We start from the raw sequence: 18,079 nt of genomic DNA on the forward strand, positions 1-18,079 counted from the left end.
AACACGTTTCTAATGCACTTGAAGAACACCTCGCATCCACATATAAGTGCTCCATATGGCTTACTGATGTCCCAGACAAAGTTTGGTCTAGACTTAATTTCAGAAGAATGTAAACTTTGTAGTGTAAACAAGACTTTAAAGGTGTAAAATTCAGCTTCTGGTTTTTTAGTTACCCAGTAGAACTCAACTAATTCTTTCTATTGATTAGAAGAGCCATTTGTGAGAAAAGTGAACAAATGCTAAGCATGTAGAATGTTTCACAAAAACTTTGATTTTGACAACTGCAGGTAAGTGGGTTTTTTTTTAATTGTAATGTTTGTTGTGCAATAAATGTACAATAGTATATTTTGTGTGTTTAAAAAAAAAAAGTTGTATTGGATAACCTCAGTGCAGCACACTATTGAATCTTTTTCATACATGAATTATAAAGTACAGGTTAATGAAGTTCTACTGAATTGTTTGGCTGCTCCAAATGGAACAAATTACTTTAACTAAAATTTTCCCTCAGATTATTGTTCATGTATCTGAACCATTGGTTTTCTTTTGTATTCTGAAGGTCCAAAGGTGACCTATGTGCCTCCACCTCCACCTGACAATGAAGAAGCTGTCTTTGCACACTACCAGACAGGAATTAATTTTGATAAATATGACACAATTCTTGTGGAAGTGTCAGGACTTGATCCTCCACCAGCAATACTGGTTAGTGAACTCTTGTCCTCTATTAAAGTTACTGGCAAAAGGTATTTTAAAAATGAGTTTGTTCCCTTTTTTGCTGCTTTATGATATATAAAAAGTAGATTTTCTTTTGATAAAAATATGAATAAATGTAATGAATGGCAAAATAGAGCTCTGAATTTTTTGTCGGAAGATCTCTTTTGAGGGACAGAGTTTCAGGGACTTATTTTGTAAACTTTGAAGGATGACAAACATAGTGGAATCTTAATTTTTTTCCAAATTACTGTTGAAATTAAATAGCTGTCAAACACACCAAAGCCTGACTTAAAAAAAAAAAAAATCCTTTCACCTCTCAATTGCTCTGCTTTGTGTCTGTTGAGTGTTGTGAAACTTCACTACCACCTCTATAATATTCTTCCAGGTTTAATAGGACTCTAATTTTTAAAGTCAAAAACCAAAGCAACTTTTGGGGCCTTCTTTAGACACTACAAAGAAGCAAAAGGTACAAGCCCATTTTTCCCCCCTTTGCAATAATTTTTTCTTTTTAAAAAAAAAAAAAAAAAAGAAAAAGAATAAAATACTGACCTCTAGAAAATCATTAGGAACATTTTAGTAAAAGCGTGTTCTGAAATCTGTTCATTTTAAAGCAAATGAGAATCCTTAAAGTAAATTTAGTATTTTTTTCACCTTTGATAGTCTGTTTCCATTGTCCGTAATGAGAGAAATAAAAAAACTAAAATAACATGTTTTGAGAAAGTAAAGATGTACAGTTGTCAGTATTAGATCTCTAAAGTGATTATTTTAACATTCCACATTATATAAATAATTTAAAATTTTGTTTTATTTGTTTGCTCTGCAAAAATACATACTACTACTAATTTCTCTCTAGATCAAATACTTGCAGTATGCTGCCTGAGGAGATCTGCTTTTTTTCATTGATACCATATATAAAAAGCTGCAACACACACTTCTAAAATTAAAACTGGCATTTGAGTCTGTAGTTGGATTTGATGATATTGCTGAAAAGTTGCCTCATTTAACAAACTAGCAGTGTGAGTGACCTGTGCAAGAAACTCTTCAACTATTTAAGTAGATTGGACAACAGCTTCGTCTTAAATAGGGCTCCCATACGAACATGTCAGAAATGACATTTGTTAAAGGTGTATGCCAGCAGAAGGGTCAGATGCCAAAGTTATTTAAACTCAAAATTGTTTTCATTGTGACGGGTTGATTCTGCAATATCGTCCAGATTTCTCCCCTGCAATAATTAGATAGTTCAGAGTCAATTCCAGCAAGGAAACCTCTTCCTTTATAAGGATGCATCTGCTGGAAGAAAGCCTCCAAAAGAAAGAGAGCATCTCATGGAACTTTTCCCAAGCTTTTCCTAATTCTTCATGTAGGATGTACAGTAGTAACTTTCCTGTTATGTACTTTTGTACCAGATATGGAGTGGCTACAGAGCTTGCTTATACACACCAGATATGTTCATAAGATCCTTTAGTGATCTCCCATGTATGGCTGAGGTTAGCTTTTAAAGGTATTTTACACCCAACACCCCCTAGTGGCTGAACAGTATAATACAGTTTAGCATTCTATTATATCTCCCCTTTTAAGTTATACATTTCTACTATGGCTGTGGATTAATCGCAGTTAACTCACGCAATTAACTAAAAAAAAATTTACTGCGATTAACAGTGCGATTAATCGCGATTAATTTTTTTAAACAATAGAATACCAATAGAAATTTATTAAATTTTTGGATTTTTTTCTGCATTTTCAAATATATTGATTTCTGTTACAACACAGAATACAATGTGTACGGTGCTAACTTTTTATTTGATTACAAATATTTGCACTGTAAAAATGATAAACAAAAATTGTATTTTTCAATTCACCTCATCAAAGTACTATAGTGCAATCTGTTTATCATGAAAGTGTCACTTACAAATGTTGTTTTTTGTTACATTGTTTTGTTTTTGAGTGCAGTTATGTAAAACTTCAGAGCCTACAAGTCCTACTTCTTGTTCAGCCAATCGCTAAGACAAACAAGTTTGTTTACATTTATGGGAGATACTGCTGACTGCTTCTTAATTACAATGTCAACCTGAAAGTGAGAACAGGCATTTGCATGGCACTTTTGGAGCTGGCATTGCAAGACATTTACGTGCCTGATATACTAAACATTCATATGCCTCCCCATTCTTCGGCCACCATTCCAGAGGACATGCTTCCATGCTGACTATGCTCGTTAAAAAAAATAATGCGTTAATTAAATTTGTGACTGAACTCCTTGGGGGAGGCTTGTATGTCTCCTGTTCTGTTTTACCCACATTCTGCCATATATTTCATGTTATAGCAGTTTCAGATTGTGACCCAGCACATGTTTGTTTTAAGAACACTTGCACAGCAGATTTGACAAAACGCAAAGAAGGTATCAATGTGAGATTTCTAAAGATAGATATAGCACTCGACCCAAGGCTTAAGAATCTGAAGTGTCTTCCAAAATCTGAGAGGGACGAGGTGTGGCGAATGCTTTCAGATGTCTTAAGAGCAACACTCTGATACAAAACTACAGAACCCGAACCACCAAAAAAGAAAATCAACCTTCCTCAAGTGGCACCTGACTCAGATGATGAAAATGAACATGCGTCAGTCTGCACTGCTTTGGATCGTTACCGAGCAGAACCCATCATCAGCATGGACACGTCTTCTGGAATGGTGGTTGGAAATTTTGTGTTTTGCTGTACTACTTTAACTACCCTGACATTTGTTGGAAGTCACTCATTACTACCGTTATATTGGCTGCTTCTTGCCTCATTGGTAGTGATGTGACTGCAGTTCAAAGTGCTAAAGCAGATCAAATCCACTCTAATCCTTTGATATAGAAGATAAGAATCTTAGGCAGAAATATGTTCTTCTCATCTTACCATTCTAATGCCCAGAATGACAGTCAGGTGATTATATGCAATTGCCAGTATTACCTATGGGAGAAAATAGTATTGTTTGCCCAGTCACTGCTGAAAGACAATACAAGACTTGCCAAACCTTTTATTTTTGAAGGTCAATCAGTCAGTTGCTAAGGGTGCCTTGAGAGCATCATTCAGTGCTTCTGATGAGGCCTCTAGAATTGGTAGCAGCTGAGATTAATTTGAAGTACCACTTGTGGCTATGTTTGTCAGGACTTCCTGTAGAAACAAGAATGCAGGTAAAAGACTCCACTTGATGGTGAAGGGCTTTTTAAATCTAGAACAGACAAGGTTCTAGACTAGCTAAGACACCAGGTCTACTATTTCTACAAGATGATATAGAGGCCAAGAGCTTCAAAAGCTTAGCGGGTTCAGAAAGGGATTAGACATTGATAGGGATAACCAGAATAATCCAGAATTGTTGTAAATATTAAATAAGGTTTGGAAGAAATCTAAACCTTCATCCTTCAGGTTTTAAGCCTGCTTCTGACTATTGGTGGTGGATGAAATAGAAGGAAACTTTCCCTGGAGCCAGGTTATCCCATAACTGCTTGCTTCAGAGTTTCTTGCACCTCTTCTAAAATATTTTTGCTAGCTACTGTTGATGATTAGGCTATTGGACTTGATGGACCCCTGGACTGATCCAGTATGGTAATTTCTATGCTCCCATATATTATCCTAGAAATTGCTTTGATACTCCACGACAGAAGCCAGTCTGAGGGACTCTGGAGCAACTGGGCAACTTATCAGTCTGGGGAATGTTGATCAGATTCAAAAGGCAGAATCAGCATAAATTCACTTGGACTTGGGGCAGTGAAACTTGCACTGTGGGAAATCTGTCAATTCAGTAAAATGCTGCCATCTGAAGAAATTGCTTTCAGATCTGTCTGTAGATTTCTGAAGTCAGATACAGCAGTTGAGCTTCCACCTATTCTGATAACCAAAATGGCATCTGAATCTTGTCCTGAAATCCCTAACTGTTCAGCCATTGAAACTCCTCTCCATGTCACTCTGGCAATCCTTTTAATTTTTTTGTGAATGGCACTCATATGAAGGAATGGTGACTGCAGTAGATGCAGGATATTGTTGCGGGGGGTGGGGAGGAATTAAATAGGTAATGGGACACTCTCTCCAGTACCCATAGACATTAAAAGTTCTGAATCCTGAGGAGCAGTGGAGTAGTTCTGGTCTTTCAAGCATCTAGACCACTTACTACCAGTATTTCGCAACTTCTGAATTTGAATCATTTTAGTATGGTGCTATTCTGTTATAAACTTTCTCTTTTCTAGACTTTTGAAGAAGCTAATCTTTGTCAAACATTAAACAAGAACATTGCTAAAGCTGGATATTTGAAACTTACGCCAGTGCAGAAGTATAGTATTCCTATTATACTTGCAGGGAGAGATTTAATGGCATGTGCCCAGACAGGATCTGGAAAAACGGTAAGTTCCCACCCCTCTGCATAAAGGGGGCTTCCATTGTTTCTAATGCCCCCGTGTTTAAATTACACAGGAGACAGGTAGATAGCTGTGACATTCCCTCCTGTCTGGACAGTTTGTACAGCCTAATATCAATGAGTATCCATAATGCCTTACATAGTGTTAATACATACATTTCACAATGATACGAATCACCAGTGTCATTAGCTTTGAGAAAAGACTTCACTCTGATTAATATAGTAATATTGTATACAATAAGTTGACTCAGTTGCTTCTCGGCTACTACTCAAAGTAAAGTTTATTTAAGCTTGAGGAACGCGACATGGAATCTGGTAGTGAAGAAAGCTCCATGCTCTTTCTTCCCCCATTTGTGTTTGCTGAAATGCAAATTGTTGAGTTTCCTGCCATCTCCTCCCCATGCTGTCTTGATGGTCCTGTTTATGCTTATATGTAAATATGGACTTTCGGTGTCTTTGGCTGAAGATTGGGCTTGTCAGACTCAAATACACATTCCTTTGTCTAAGCAGGCCTGTTTACTAACTCCCCTGACGTGCCTGGCTTGAATACATTTTAGTTATCATTCCAGCGTATGTCCATAACTCTCAATACCCACTGCATGCATACATCGTTCAAGAATATTAATGATCAGTGAGTTTAGTTTTCAACTGATACCTCACAAGTAAGGCTGAGAGTCTGTCATGGAGGTAATGGATTCTGTGACTTTCCATGACTTCTGCAGCGGCTGGCATGGCTGGCTCTGGGGCTGCCAGAGCAGTGCCAGTCTCAGGCCACCACCCCACCGCTGTCCCCCCTTCCCCTCAGAAGCAGGAGGAGGAGTTTGGGGTGTGGGAGGAGGTTGAGGGCTGGGGGTTGGGATGTGGGAGGGGGTGAGGGCTCTGGGTGCTGCTTAACTTGTGGGGGGCCTCCCCAGAAGCAGCAATATGTCCGTCCCTCAGCTCCTAGGTGCAGGCACTGATCCCGCAGCTCCCATTGGCCATGGTTCCCAGCCAATGGGAACTACGGAGCTGGCAGCGCACGGAGTTAGGAGCTTAGGGAGGGACATGTTTCCAAGAAGCCGGGTAGGAAGCCTGCCAGCCCTGCCAACTCCCCGCCCCCAGCACCAGCGCAGGTCCCAGGCTGCTCCCCCCCTGGATAACATCGCTGAGTACCTGCAGTCCTCCCAAGCACCTCGTGGATCCCCCCAGGCTGCTGCCCACCCGCAGCGCCCCGTCTCTGAATTTATGTAGAACTTGCTAGGTTTATTATAGCTTTTCAATCTTCAAATAACTTTATTTCCTTTAACTTCATTGCTTCACAAATTGCTAACACTATTGAAACAAATGTTTTAAACCCAATGCTAATAAAGCATTCATGTTTGCTCTCCAGGCAGCTTTTCTTTTGCCAATTTTGGCTCACATGATGAAAGATGGGGTAACTGCCAGTCACTTCAGAGAGCAGCAGGAACCAGAATGTATTATTGTAGCCCCAACTAGAGAACTGATAAACCAGATCTTTCTGGAAGCAAGAAAGTTTTCATATGGGTAAGCTTTTTAAAAAAGTACCAGGCTACATTGCAAAAGTATGAGGCTTAATTTAATGACTGTAAAATTAAAGAATTGCTACTATGGTTTTGCCTTAAAAAACACACGCGTTTTATCCAATTCAATTTGTCTACATTCACTTCAGCAAGGAATTGAATTTAGGCCACAAAAGACTATTTTTGTAGTCTAGTTTACAGATAAGAAATTAGAATGGGCAAAAGGAGTTTGTAAGATGATTTGTGACAAATGTTTATAGAAGCAGAGAGTCTTCCTATGAAATGTGTTCCAATTTCTTAGTGAAATGAAGTACACCTTTACCTCGATATAACGCTGTCCTCGGGAGCCCAAAAATCTTACTGCATTATAGGTGAAATCATGTTATATTGAACTTGCTTTGATCCACCTGAGTGTGCAGTCCCGCCCCCCCCCGGAGCACTGCTTTACCGCGTTATATCCGAATTCGTGTTATATCGGGTTGCGTTATATTGAGGTAGCAGTGTAATTAATTTAATCTAGTTTGCTTTCATAATTTATAGTAAGGTTTTTTTGGCATTCACTCATCTTGACAATAAAAATTAAGTAGCTGTGGTTCAGTGTTTCTAATCAACTCTAAGTTAAGGTTCAAAGAGATCTGATTGAAAGTCTGAGCAAAAATGGTTAATTCTTTTTGGTTTGAATCCTTTGAGGCAAAACACTCTTGCTGCTATTTTTTTTTTAAAAGTTTTCATTCTTTTCTTAACAGCAGTTCTATTGCCTCAAAGGAGAGGGATAGAAATTCAGCTCTTAGGTTGGATAAGGGTCTTCGGTGATGGTGGTGTGTTTTTTTTTTTTTTTTTTAATACACCTCTACCCCAATATAACGCTGTCCTCGGGAGCCAAAAAATCTTACCGCGTTATAAGTGAAACTGCGTTATATCGAACTTGCTTTGATCTGCCGAAGTGCGCAGCCCTGCACCCCCGGAGCGCTGCTTTACCGTGTTATATCTGAATTTGTGTTATATTGGGTCGCATTATATCGGGGTAGAGGTGTATTTAGTAAAATCACGTCCCATGCCTTGGCAAATGGAATAGCTGGAAAAATGTTTCACGCAAGCACTTTAATTTTGTAATCTTCCAAAGTTCAGTTTGCACTACATATGTGTGCATAACAATTAAATAGAATTTTAAATGCCTTTTTTAAAAACAAATCTCTCATTTGATGCACTTACTGCCTTTGCTTCATTAAAGGTACATCTTGTACAAAACAGCTCATTCAAGTGCATACTATTCCACACTATAGAATTTGTTTCTGTTGTGTCCTTTTTAAGCAAACCACTTAAGATGGACACTCAGAAGTGCCTCAGTTAAGGTTGCTTGTACAGCATTAAATCTGTCCTTTGTGTGTATTTGTTACCATAGTTGTAATGATTGTATAATGGATGTTGTTCAAAGGGAGTACAATTTTTCAAGCATGTGTGAGACTTATTCAGTGGGACTTCAGCTCCAAGGTTACTTAGGAGTCCTGGGTAAAATTTTGAAGAGTGCCTAACTCATTCAGCTTGCGGGTTGATGGTGCATATTGAATAAAGCAAGGACATAATGAATGGGATCTACGTTTTTGTGGGTAAATTCTACTTGCAATTATTATAGCATAGGCCTGGAGTAAATCTGTCAGCAGATTCAGTCCCTGTTCTTACAGGGGTAAGTGAGAGCAAGTGCAAGCCCATGGTGAATTGAGTGTCGAAAATGTAGCAAATGGATATTGAACTGCTGCTTTAACCACTGCATGAGATAGAGATCCTGTGAGAAAAGGGGTAATGTAACCATGCAATGCAGTCATGATATATATGCACAAAGGGGCAAGATATTTTGTGCAAGAAAAATTAACTTTGGCATTTTCTGACTCTGAATGTGACCTTTAAGCTGTCATGTTTTAATTCTGTAATGTATGAAATTTACAAAAGTCTCAAACAAAATACAGAGGACTGGCATCAGGATTCTAAAAATAGTAGCTGTTAATCTTAGCTCTATTGTAATTGTACTGAGGATTAATTAACAAATAACTGAGAGAATGCAGAATAACTAAATGGTAGTGCTTGCCATACTATATCCTCTCACAAAATCTTGCCTCTTTCAACATCAACCAGTCACCAATTATTTAAGTTCCTGACTTGAGCAGTTTGTGGAAAAGCTTTAAATGCTGTAACTATGAAACAGTACAGTAATTCCTGGGCCGAGGAGGAGGGGGGTTTATAAATGAAGGTGTGTAACTAAGAATTGACTTGCTAACATAATCACAATTTCTTGCCAATTTAATAGAACTTGCATAAGGCCAGTTGTGATATATGGAGGTACGCAAACAGGTCATTCAATTCGTCAGATAATGCAAGGCTGTAATATATTGTGTGCTACCCCGGGAAGGCTTATGGACATCATAGGTAAAGAAAAGGTAAGATCTTACCTAAAATTTCAGTTACATTTAAGAATATAACGTACCTTGAATTCCTTGAAAATCGTTTGCAGCATTTTTATTACAGATCAGTGCTAGTCAGTCTAACTTGATGCAAGCAAAGACAGATTTGCAAACTTGTCACCATCGATTAGAATGGATGAATTTGGCAGTCAAATGAGGTTGCAGTGATTCCATTTGCATGACCTAACTAAGTAGCGTTTTTGAATAAATGCTAAACTTGTTGCAGTAATATAACTAGCCAGTGTAAAATGTTGGTAAATAAATGCATATTTATAGCACTTAGCAGGATTTATATTTGGACTCTTTTATAACACCAGAAATGTACATAGCACTTTAAGACATCTAGTTGTGACAATATTCTTGCCCTGAGGAACTGGAGTCAGACATAGTACCAGCCAGGGAGACAGCCAAGTGTTTGGAAGGTTATGTGGCAAGAAAAGGATTACAGAAGTGAAAGATAATGACAATCTTGTTTACTTATGGGATCAGTCTTCTTTGTTTTGATTTTCAGAAAATTAAAACTTTGGAGCAGGGACATGAACTCAGGTCTCCCTAGTGGTGTCTCTCTTCAGGGCAAATCTCCATCTGACTTACACTGGTTTAGTCTTCCGTTGGTACTAAAATCCTTAGGATTAGGATTAGCAGCTTTTATTGTCTTTGTGGAACTATTTTCTTAACATGAAATAAAATTAAATTAACATATTTGAAAAGAGCTTATTTTTTCCATTAATCGGTTTGTAAGTTTGTGACTCTATTATTTGCACTTTGGTGATTATGTTGGCAGAAAAACACAAAACCCATGGTGTAGTGTTAAAGTAATGTGCAGTAAACGGGCCCCTGGGCAGGTGAAGATACCTCAGTCCCTCCTACAGAATTGTGTTTTGCTTCCTTGGTAGGAAGGATCTGGTGTTGGTTTTCCATCTGTTTTCCTAGGACTACTGGTCAGAACCTCACTCCTGATTGGTGGTGATGGTCACAAAATAACTTTTGTCTGTAGTTACTAATTCGTTTTGTGACTTGGTGGAAGTCTGCATTAGTGACACCAAGGGATCATGTCAAGGAACAAAGGGTGTGTTGGGTGCCGGTCACTAGTAATCATCTAGTTCCAACTAGTAAACATTTAGTTCCAACTAGACTAAAAAATTTTAACTATGCTGAACTAGATCAGGAAACAGTTTAATACTGAAATTCCCTGACACTTTGTAGAGTAGATAGTGCAGAGGTAAAGTAAGTTAAGATCTTTAAGTTGTGTACTGGATAGAAATGAACAGGAATAAGGGGATTCTGGGGAGAACAGGAAGCATTTTAAATGTGACTGACCTGCAATCTGAGAGGGGAGGAATACCTTACCATTATCACTGATAAAATAGTCTCAGAAAATGGCATTGGCAGAAAAGTTTCTGTTCTGTTTTGAATGTATCTTTACTGAAATATTTTAAAGCTGTTTTCTTTCTTTCTTTCTTTCTTGTACTTAAATAAAAATCCACTAAAGATTGGATTGCATAAAGTGAGATATTTGGTGTTAGATGAAGCCGACCGTATGCTCGATATGGGTTTTGGTCCAGAGATGAAGAAATTAATCTCTTGCCCAGGCATGCCATCAAAAGATAGGCGTCAAACACTAATGTTTAGTGCCACTTTCCCGGAAGAAATTCAAAGGTGTGTGACCATTTGCATGAAGCTGGAAATGTAGTTGAAGAAAATGTATTTTTAAGATCTGTGATCAGATTTTGCTTATTTGGACAATCAAATAAAAATATTTGAAGTTGCTACTTAGTACTGTTGTAATAAATTGAGCACTAATATTTAACAAACTTAATAGGATATTAAGTTTATTATTGTAAAGACCCCAAGTTGAGCTAATTTTGTGTGTTTTATGTGTTCACTGTGTAAAAGAGTTAACTTTAATTTTTTGCTGCATAAGTCAGTCTCTCTGAAGCAGTGTGGTCTGATGGACTGCCGAGCTTGCTGAAATTCAGGAATCCTGACTTAACTGCTAATTTTTCTTACTAAAGATTAATGCGTTGATTATTTTAAAAACTTAAGGCAAAAATTCTGCCCTGGAATGTGTATGCAGGATTCCTGTAACGTTAATGGGAGTACTGTATATCCCAGGATATAATTTGGTCTGAAAGGTCTAATTTTTAAGTCTAAATGTATATTCTTTTGCTGTGTTGTGGTGATTGGGTTTATATATAATAAAAAGCTTTATGCAACTTGCCTGATTTGTATTGTGCTAATTATAAGTAGTTTAAGAACCACTACAATAATGTAAACTTTGTTCTTTTTGAAGGCTGGCTGGAGAATTTTTGAAACCTGAATACTTATTTGTTGCTGTTGGACAAGTGGGTGGAGCCTGCAGTGATGTTCAGCAGACCATTCTTCAAGTTTCCCAATATTCCAAGAGAGAGAAACTGGTTGAAATTCTACAAAGCATAAGTAACTTTCTTTGTTACCTTTTGAATTGCCTTTTCCAATGAGAGAGAGAATCAAGTTAATAGGAATTTATTTTAGCGCTTGATTCTGCTACTCAGCCAGGCCCAGGGCCCCACTTTTCTAGGCACTGTACTGTTATATAGTAGAAGACAGTATCCATTTCAGTAGAGTATTTTCTTTAGCAAATTTCACTGCCTTTCCTAACGTAAGTAATTTTGTTTTAAACATATTTATGTTGGATATAGGTGTTCTCTAGATAGTCCCCTAGTATTGGGTACTGCTAGATAAAAAACAGTTACCCAGGTTCTGGCACCCCCAGAGCAAAAATAAGGATTTGTGGTCATTTCTGTGAAGAAACTCTACAATTCCACCTGCGAGTCTTACTTTGTACCCTGGTCCAATTTTAGTTTATTCTTTGGAACTGGAATTCTATGGGGGAATATTGACCACTAGTTAGTGAGGGCAAGTTGTTAGTTGGGAGGAAAAGGCACTGAAGGTTTCTGCTAAGGTGTGAAAGCTATCTGAAGCAAGAACATCCCAGTTTCCAGATCATTGATCCACTTGCAGAAATGCAAAGTACAGATACAATTAAATACCTCTATCACAAAATTGATTTTTATCTAATTGATAGGTGTTGTTCAATTATGTGATACTTCATACTACATTATTAAATGTGTTCTGTATCTTGTAAATGTAGCAAATTCTTACTAATGTTAGGCCTCAACACATGTCCTATTAAATCTTTTCTGAGACGTGGGGAGGTACTGTTGTCCTGCTGGTGTCGAGTGTGCTAACTAATGACATGTTCTAGTAATAAGCGCTAACTTCCTTTGACTGTATGCATGAAATTTTTTTTTTTTTTGTCCATCTGTGAAGGCCCTCAGGCACTCTAATGGAGGCCATTTAAGTACATGGCTGGATGGACAGACAAAATCAGTTTCTTACTTTGACCTTTTTGGTACTCCACAGAACTCATCCCTACCCACCAGAATAATAGTATTTGAATGTTTTTTGTTTTGTTTTTTTTAAATAATCCTGATCTTGCTTTGAGAGCATATATTTTTGCATGTAGTTATTTTAAAATAAGCTCAGTAATAAGCCTTCAGAAAGGCTTCAAAAACTAGCAAAAAGAAGAACAGGAGTACTTGTGGCACCTTAGAGACTAACAAATTTATTAGAGCATCTAATAAATTTGTTAGTCTCTAAGGTGCCACAAGTACTCCTGTTCTTCTTTTTGCGGATACAGACTAACACGGCTGTTACTCTGAAACCTTCAAAAACTAGGTGGGCTGTGCGTCTAGTGCCAGAGAATAGCATACCTCCATTATTACTAAGGCTGTCAAGCGATTAAAAAAATTGTGATTTATCACGTGATTAAACAATAATAGAATACTACTTATTTAAATATTTTTGGATGTTTCCTACATTTTGAAATATATTGATTTCAATTACAACGCAGACTCCAAAGTGTACAGTGCTCACTTTATATTTATTTTTGATTACAAGTATTTGCACTGTAAAAAAACAACAAATAGTATTTTTCAATTCATCTAATACAAGTACTGTAGTGCAATCTCTTTATCAGGAAAGTTGAATTTACAAATGTAGAATTATGTACAAAAATAACTGCGTTCAAAAAGAAAACAATGTGAAATTTTAGACCCGGCAACTCCACTCGTCCTACTTCATGTTCAGCCAATCGCTCAAACAAACAAGTTTGTTTACATTTGCAGGAGATAATGCTGCCCGCTTCATGTTTAGATTGTCACCTGAAAGTGAGAACGGGTGTTCTCATGGTACTGTTGTAGTTGGCGTCGCAAGATACTTATCTGCCAGATGCGCTAAAGATTCATATGTCCCTTCATGCTTCAACCACCATTCCAGGGGACACGCATCCATGCTGATGACGAGTTCTGCTCGATAACAATCCAAAGCAGTGTGGGCCCACTTTTATGTTCATTTTTATTATCTGAGTTAGATGCCACCAGCAGGTTAATTTTCATTTTTGGTGGTTCAGGTTCTGTAGTTTCTGCATCGGAGTGTTGCTCTTTTAAGACTTCTGAAAGTATGCTCCACACCCCGTCCCACTCAGATTTTGGAAGGCACTTCAGATTCTTAAACCTTGGATCGAGTGTTGTAACTATCTTTAGAAATCTCACATTGGTACCTTCTTTGCGTTTTGTGAAATCTGCAGTGAAAGTGTTCTTAAAATGAACATGTGCTGGGTCATCATCGGAGACTGTTATACCATGAAATATATGCCAGAATGCGGGTAAAACAGAGCAGGGGACATACAATTCTCCCCCAAGGAGTTCAATCACAAATTTAATTAATGCATTATTTTTTTTTTAACATTCTGGTCATGAAAGCATGTCCTCTGGAATGGTGGCCGAAGCATGAAGGGACATATGAATGATTAGCATATCTAGCATGGCTACGAAAGTGCCATGCAAATGCTTGTTCTCACTTTCTGCTGACATTGTAAATAAGAAGAGGGCAACATTATCTCCTGTAAATGTATACAAACTTGTTTGTCTCAGCGATGGGCTGAACAAGTAGCAGCACTGAGTGGACTTATAGGCTCTGAAGTTGTACATTGTTTTGTTTTTGAGTGCAGTTATGCAACAACAAAAAAACTACATTTGTAAGTTGCACTTTCACAATAAAGTATCAGAGGGGTAGCTGTGTTAGTCTGGATCTGTAAAAAGCAACCGAGAGTTCTGTGGCATCTTTAAGACTAACAGATGTATTGGAGCATAAGCTTTCGTGGGTGAATACCCACTTCGTCAGACCCATGTGTCTGACGAAGTGGGTATTCACCCACGAAAGCTTATACCCCAATACATCTGTTAGTCTTAAAGGTGCCACAGGACTCTCGGTTGCTTTTCACAATAAAGAGATGGCACTACAGAACTTCTATGAGGTGAATTGAAAAATACTATTTCTTTTGTTGTTTTTACAGTGCAAATATTTGTAATAAAAAGTAATGTACACTTTGATTTCAATTACAGGCAGAATACAATATATATGAAAATGTAGAAAAGCATCCAAAATATTTAATAAATTTCAATTGGTATTCTATTCTTTAACAGTGCGATTAAAACCTCAATGAATTGCAATTAATTTTTTTAATCGTGATTACATTTTTTTATTTAATCGAGTGAGTTAATTGCGATTAATCGACAACCCTAATTATTACTCTTGCTATTAGTGAGCAAAGATTAGGGTGATAGGAAAGGAGCTGCAGATATTGGATCATGGGGCGTAGGGAATTGGCGAATGCAATACAGAATGTTTTATCCCAAAGGTATTGGCTTGATGCAGAAACTAGTGGGTGAAATTCTGTGGCCTGTTTGTGTAGGAGGTGAAGCAAGATGATCAGACTGGTTCCTTGTGGTCTTAAACTCTGAATCTATTTAAACGATGGCAATATGTTCATGGTATAAATGATAAAAACACATTAGTGCTTTTGAGACTGTAGGAAGTCTGTAATGTTCCCCCTTTACCAGATTGTGTCTTTAATTTATTGCAGGAGATGAGCGAACTATGGTGTTTGTGGAAACAAAGAAAAAAGCAGACTTCATTGCAACCTTTCTTTGTCAAGAAAAAATACCAACCACCAGTATTCATGGGTAAGTATTTTACTGAATAAATTCTTTTGGTCTGCTATGGTTTATTTAAATTAAAAATGACCTCTTCTGTTAAAACTCATTTGTCATGAGCAAAACCATTATTGGACCAAAACACTTGGAACCAGGATTCTGATTCTCAGTGCTTACTGGACAATGTAAGAGTTGGCGGTGGCGAGAATCCTGCTCTCACTGCTAAATGGCTAAATATTTTTCTGTTTCCCTGGGATAAATTGCACATATAAGCCTCTTTGTTTTCAGTTTAAACTGATTTTTACCAAAAAAATTCTGGGATTGTAAAAAAAAATTTTACTTAGTTTTTTCCAATTTTCACCCTCCTTTTGTATCATTCAAATATATAAAAAATAACTTTTTATTAGGAAAATACAATACATTGCATGAGATGTATGTATTGTAATACATTAGTCTGTGTATATTGTGGCAGAGCTCCAACCTTATCCCCGCGGGTCCCGCGCTTCCAGGTGGTTTATACTAGCCTCAGAGGCTCGCTGCGACCCTCCATGTAGCCCTTCTCTCTCTCTCGGGCCAGGGTTACAGTCTACTGAGCCCTTTTCATCATAAGCCAGCAAGGAGGCTGGTGAGAGAATTCCCACAGTCTCTGTTGTCTAGGGTTACCATATTTTCCTTTTTAAAAAGGACACTCCATGGGGCCCTGGCCCCGCCTCTAGCCCCGCCCCAACTCTGCCCCCTCCCCTGAACGCTCCGCTTCCTGCTCCTCCCCCTCCCCTACTTTCCGCGAATCAAATGTTCGCGGGAAGCCTGAAACAGGGAGGCAGCAGGTAAGCTGGGACTGGGGCGGAGTGCAGTGCGGCCCAGTCCGGCCCCCCTGGCCGAGCGGCTCCCTCTGGTGGCTGGCTGGCCCAGGCCAAGAGGTTCTGGCCCCGGTGTCTCCCGCCTGGCTCGGTGCCCGCGCCCCTGGCCGAGCACCACACCCACCACCGAGCACCACGCTGGCCAAGTGACTGCGCCGTCGCCCCCCGCCCCGGCCAAGCAGCGCGCCGGCCCCCAGCTACATGCCCGCGCCGCCGGCTCCGGCTGAGCACCGTGCCAGCCCCTGGCCACGCACCCACCGCCCCAGCCCCTGCCAAACACCGCGCCGGCCCCACACCGCCGGGCCCTCCCTCCCTATTTTCCTGGATATGTCCGGCTTTTTGGGATTTCCCCCCGGAGGGGGATTTGAAGCCCAAAAAGGCGGACATGTCCGGGAAAATCCGGACGTATGGTAACCCTACTGTTGTCCCTACGGGCTTATTCAAGAACAGTTTAGCCTCCTGTCCTGACAGGGACCTGTCTTCCCCTCCCAGGAGGTGTTTCTGTAGTGGTGGTTTGTGGGGAACTGGGCCCACCCTCTACTCCGGGTTCTGGCCCAGGGACCCTAGTGGCAGCAGCTGTTGGCAGCCTTCCTTTCACGGCCAGAGCTGCTACATTTCCCTGGGCCACTTCCCCACAGCTCTACTGTTTCTCTCTTATCGCCTTCTTCACCCTTACCTTAGGGGTCCCTTTCCAGTGGTTTGAGGGTGTCTTCATTACCCAGCCCTTCAGCCTGGCCTGACCAGAGTGAGCCCTTTTACAGTATCAGAGTAGCCTTTATTAGAATCAGGTGTTCTCATTAGCCTAATGGCCTCAACTGACTCTTTGCAGGCTAATTGGAGTCATGTGTCTACCCTAGCCTGGAGCAGCCCCCGCTCTGGTCAGTCAGGGAATAGAAAACTGCTTATCCAGTGGCCAGTATATCTTCCTTCTACTACTCTGCTGTACCCAACTGGCCTGGGTCTATCACAATATGCAAAGCTGCCTGTTGAAGTAAGGCTATGTATTAGTCTAGAAGATGCACACAATAAACAAACAGGCACGCATGCAAGCTCTGAAGTGCGTGCGCATCTGAACATACTGATGAATCTCTCACTCATTATATACACATTTCAAGCTGTTAGCAGATAACGATTTAAAAGTTTGACGCACTAAAATGGGAAGAAAACGAAAATCTATCAGAATGTTTCAGAGCACAAGGAAATATTCATCCTTTTCTCCTTTTTTTTTTAAACTTTTGAAGTTGAATGTACATGCTGCAAATCATGTGGCCCAATTATTAAATTTAAATATTTATAGGCTAATAATTCTAAGTTACAACAGTAAGCTGTTTGTTCAAATGAAAAGTTTTATTTGGGTATTAGAGATGTATTGTTTTCTTATACTCATAGGTGGCATTGTGTTTTGAGTTCGGTTTTAGTTCTGTAGTAAACCACATTGATTAATGGAATTCAAAACATTAATCTATTGAATGCTTTTCCCCACTGTCTTTCCATTCACCAAAATAAACCCCGATATTTACCCAGAAAAATTAATAGTTTTTTACACTGATTTTCACCTGTTTTTGTTGTTGTGGTAATAAACACTGATACATTTCTGGGAAAAATTAAATAAAATAAAAACTGAAAACAAAGGGTCCTATCTACATATAATTGTACATATAGCATGTACAAAGTGGTTTTCCTTGTACACTGCACCAGTGGGATGCTCTCCTGAGACAGTGATTCCCCATCTTCACTGCAATGCCACAATTGAGGTAATAGTGTCCATCTAATCCATAATGCTGTGGCCATTTTCACTATATAAATATAATTTTATAGACTGAGAAAATTATGTTTACTTTTTAATGAAACTTGAATGACAGAATTATAACTTGTTTGATTAGCTTTTTACACTGTATCATGAAAACATATGGTTTTATAAGTAAACTTTGTAACAACTCTAACTACAAAATTTTTTGAACTGTCACATTGTAGAGCACTTTATTTGGCCAAATTGCTTTGACCAGCTTCAATATATTGACTTAAATTGAATTTAAAACTCTTGAAAGGTACCAGACACTGTCCTTGAGACTCAAGTCCTGTTTATCTGCAGAAAGAAGGAAATCCGA

General features: G+C 38.8%; 1 protein-coding gene across 11 annotated transcripts in view; it reads left to right on the plus strand.

Moving 5' to 3' along the window:
• Window positions 1-18,079, plus strand: part of DDX4 (DEAD-box helicase 4) — a 103,787-nt gene that overhangs the window by 68,334 nt on the left and 17,374 nt on the right. For all 11 annotated transcript variants that reach the window (XM_065598927.1, XM_065598930.1, XM_005300845.4 and 8 more), the window contains 7 exons: window positions 557-699; window positions 4,931-5,083; window positions 6,467-6,621; window positions 8,920-9,049; window positions 10,566-10,732; window positions 11,367-11,512; window positions 15,042-15,141. In XM_065598927.1, coding sequence (XP_065454999.1) covers window positions 557-699; window positions 4,931-5,083; window positions 6,467-6,621; window positions 8,920-9,049; window positions 10,566-10,732; window positions 11,367-11,512; window positions 15,042-15,141 — 994 coding nt within the window. The remainder of the gene's footprint in view (window positions 1-556; window positions 700-4,930; window positions 5,084-6,466; window positions 6,622-8,919; window positions 9,050-10,565; window positions 10,733-11,366; window positions 11,513-15,041; window positions 15,142-18,079) is intronic.

Source organism: Chrysemys picta, chromosome 6, assembly GCF_011386835.1.
Source record: "Chrysemys picta bellii isolate R12L10 chromosome 6, ASM1138683v2, whole genome shotgun sequence".
Lineage (NCBI taxonomy): Eukaryota > Metazoa > Chordata > Testudines > Emydidae > Chrysemys > Chrysemys picta.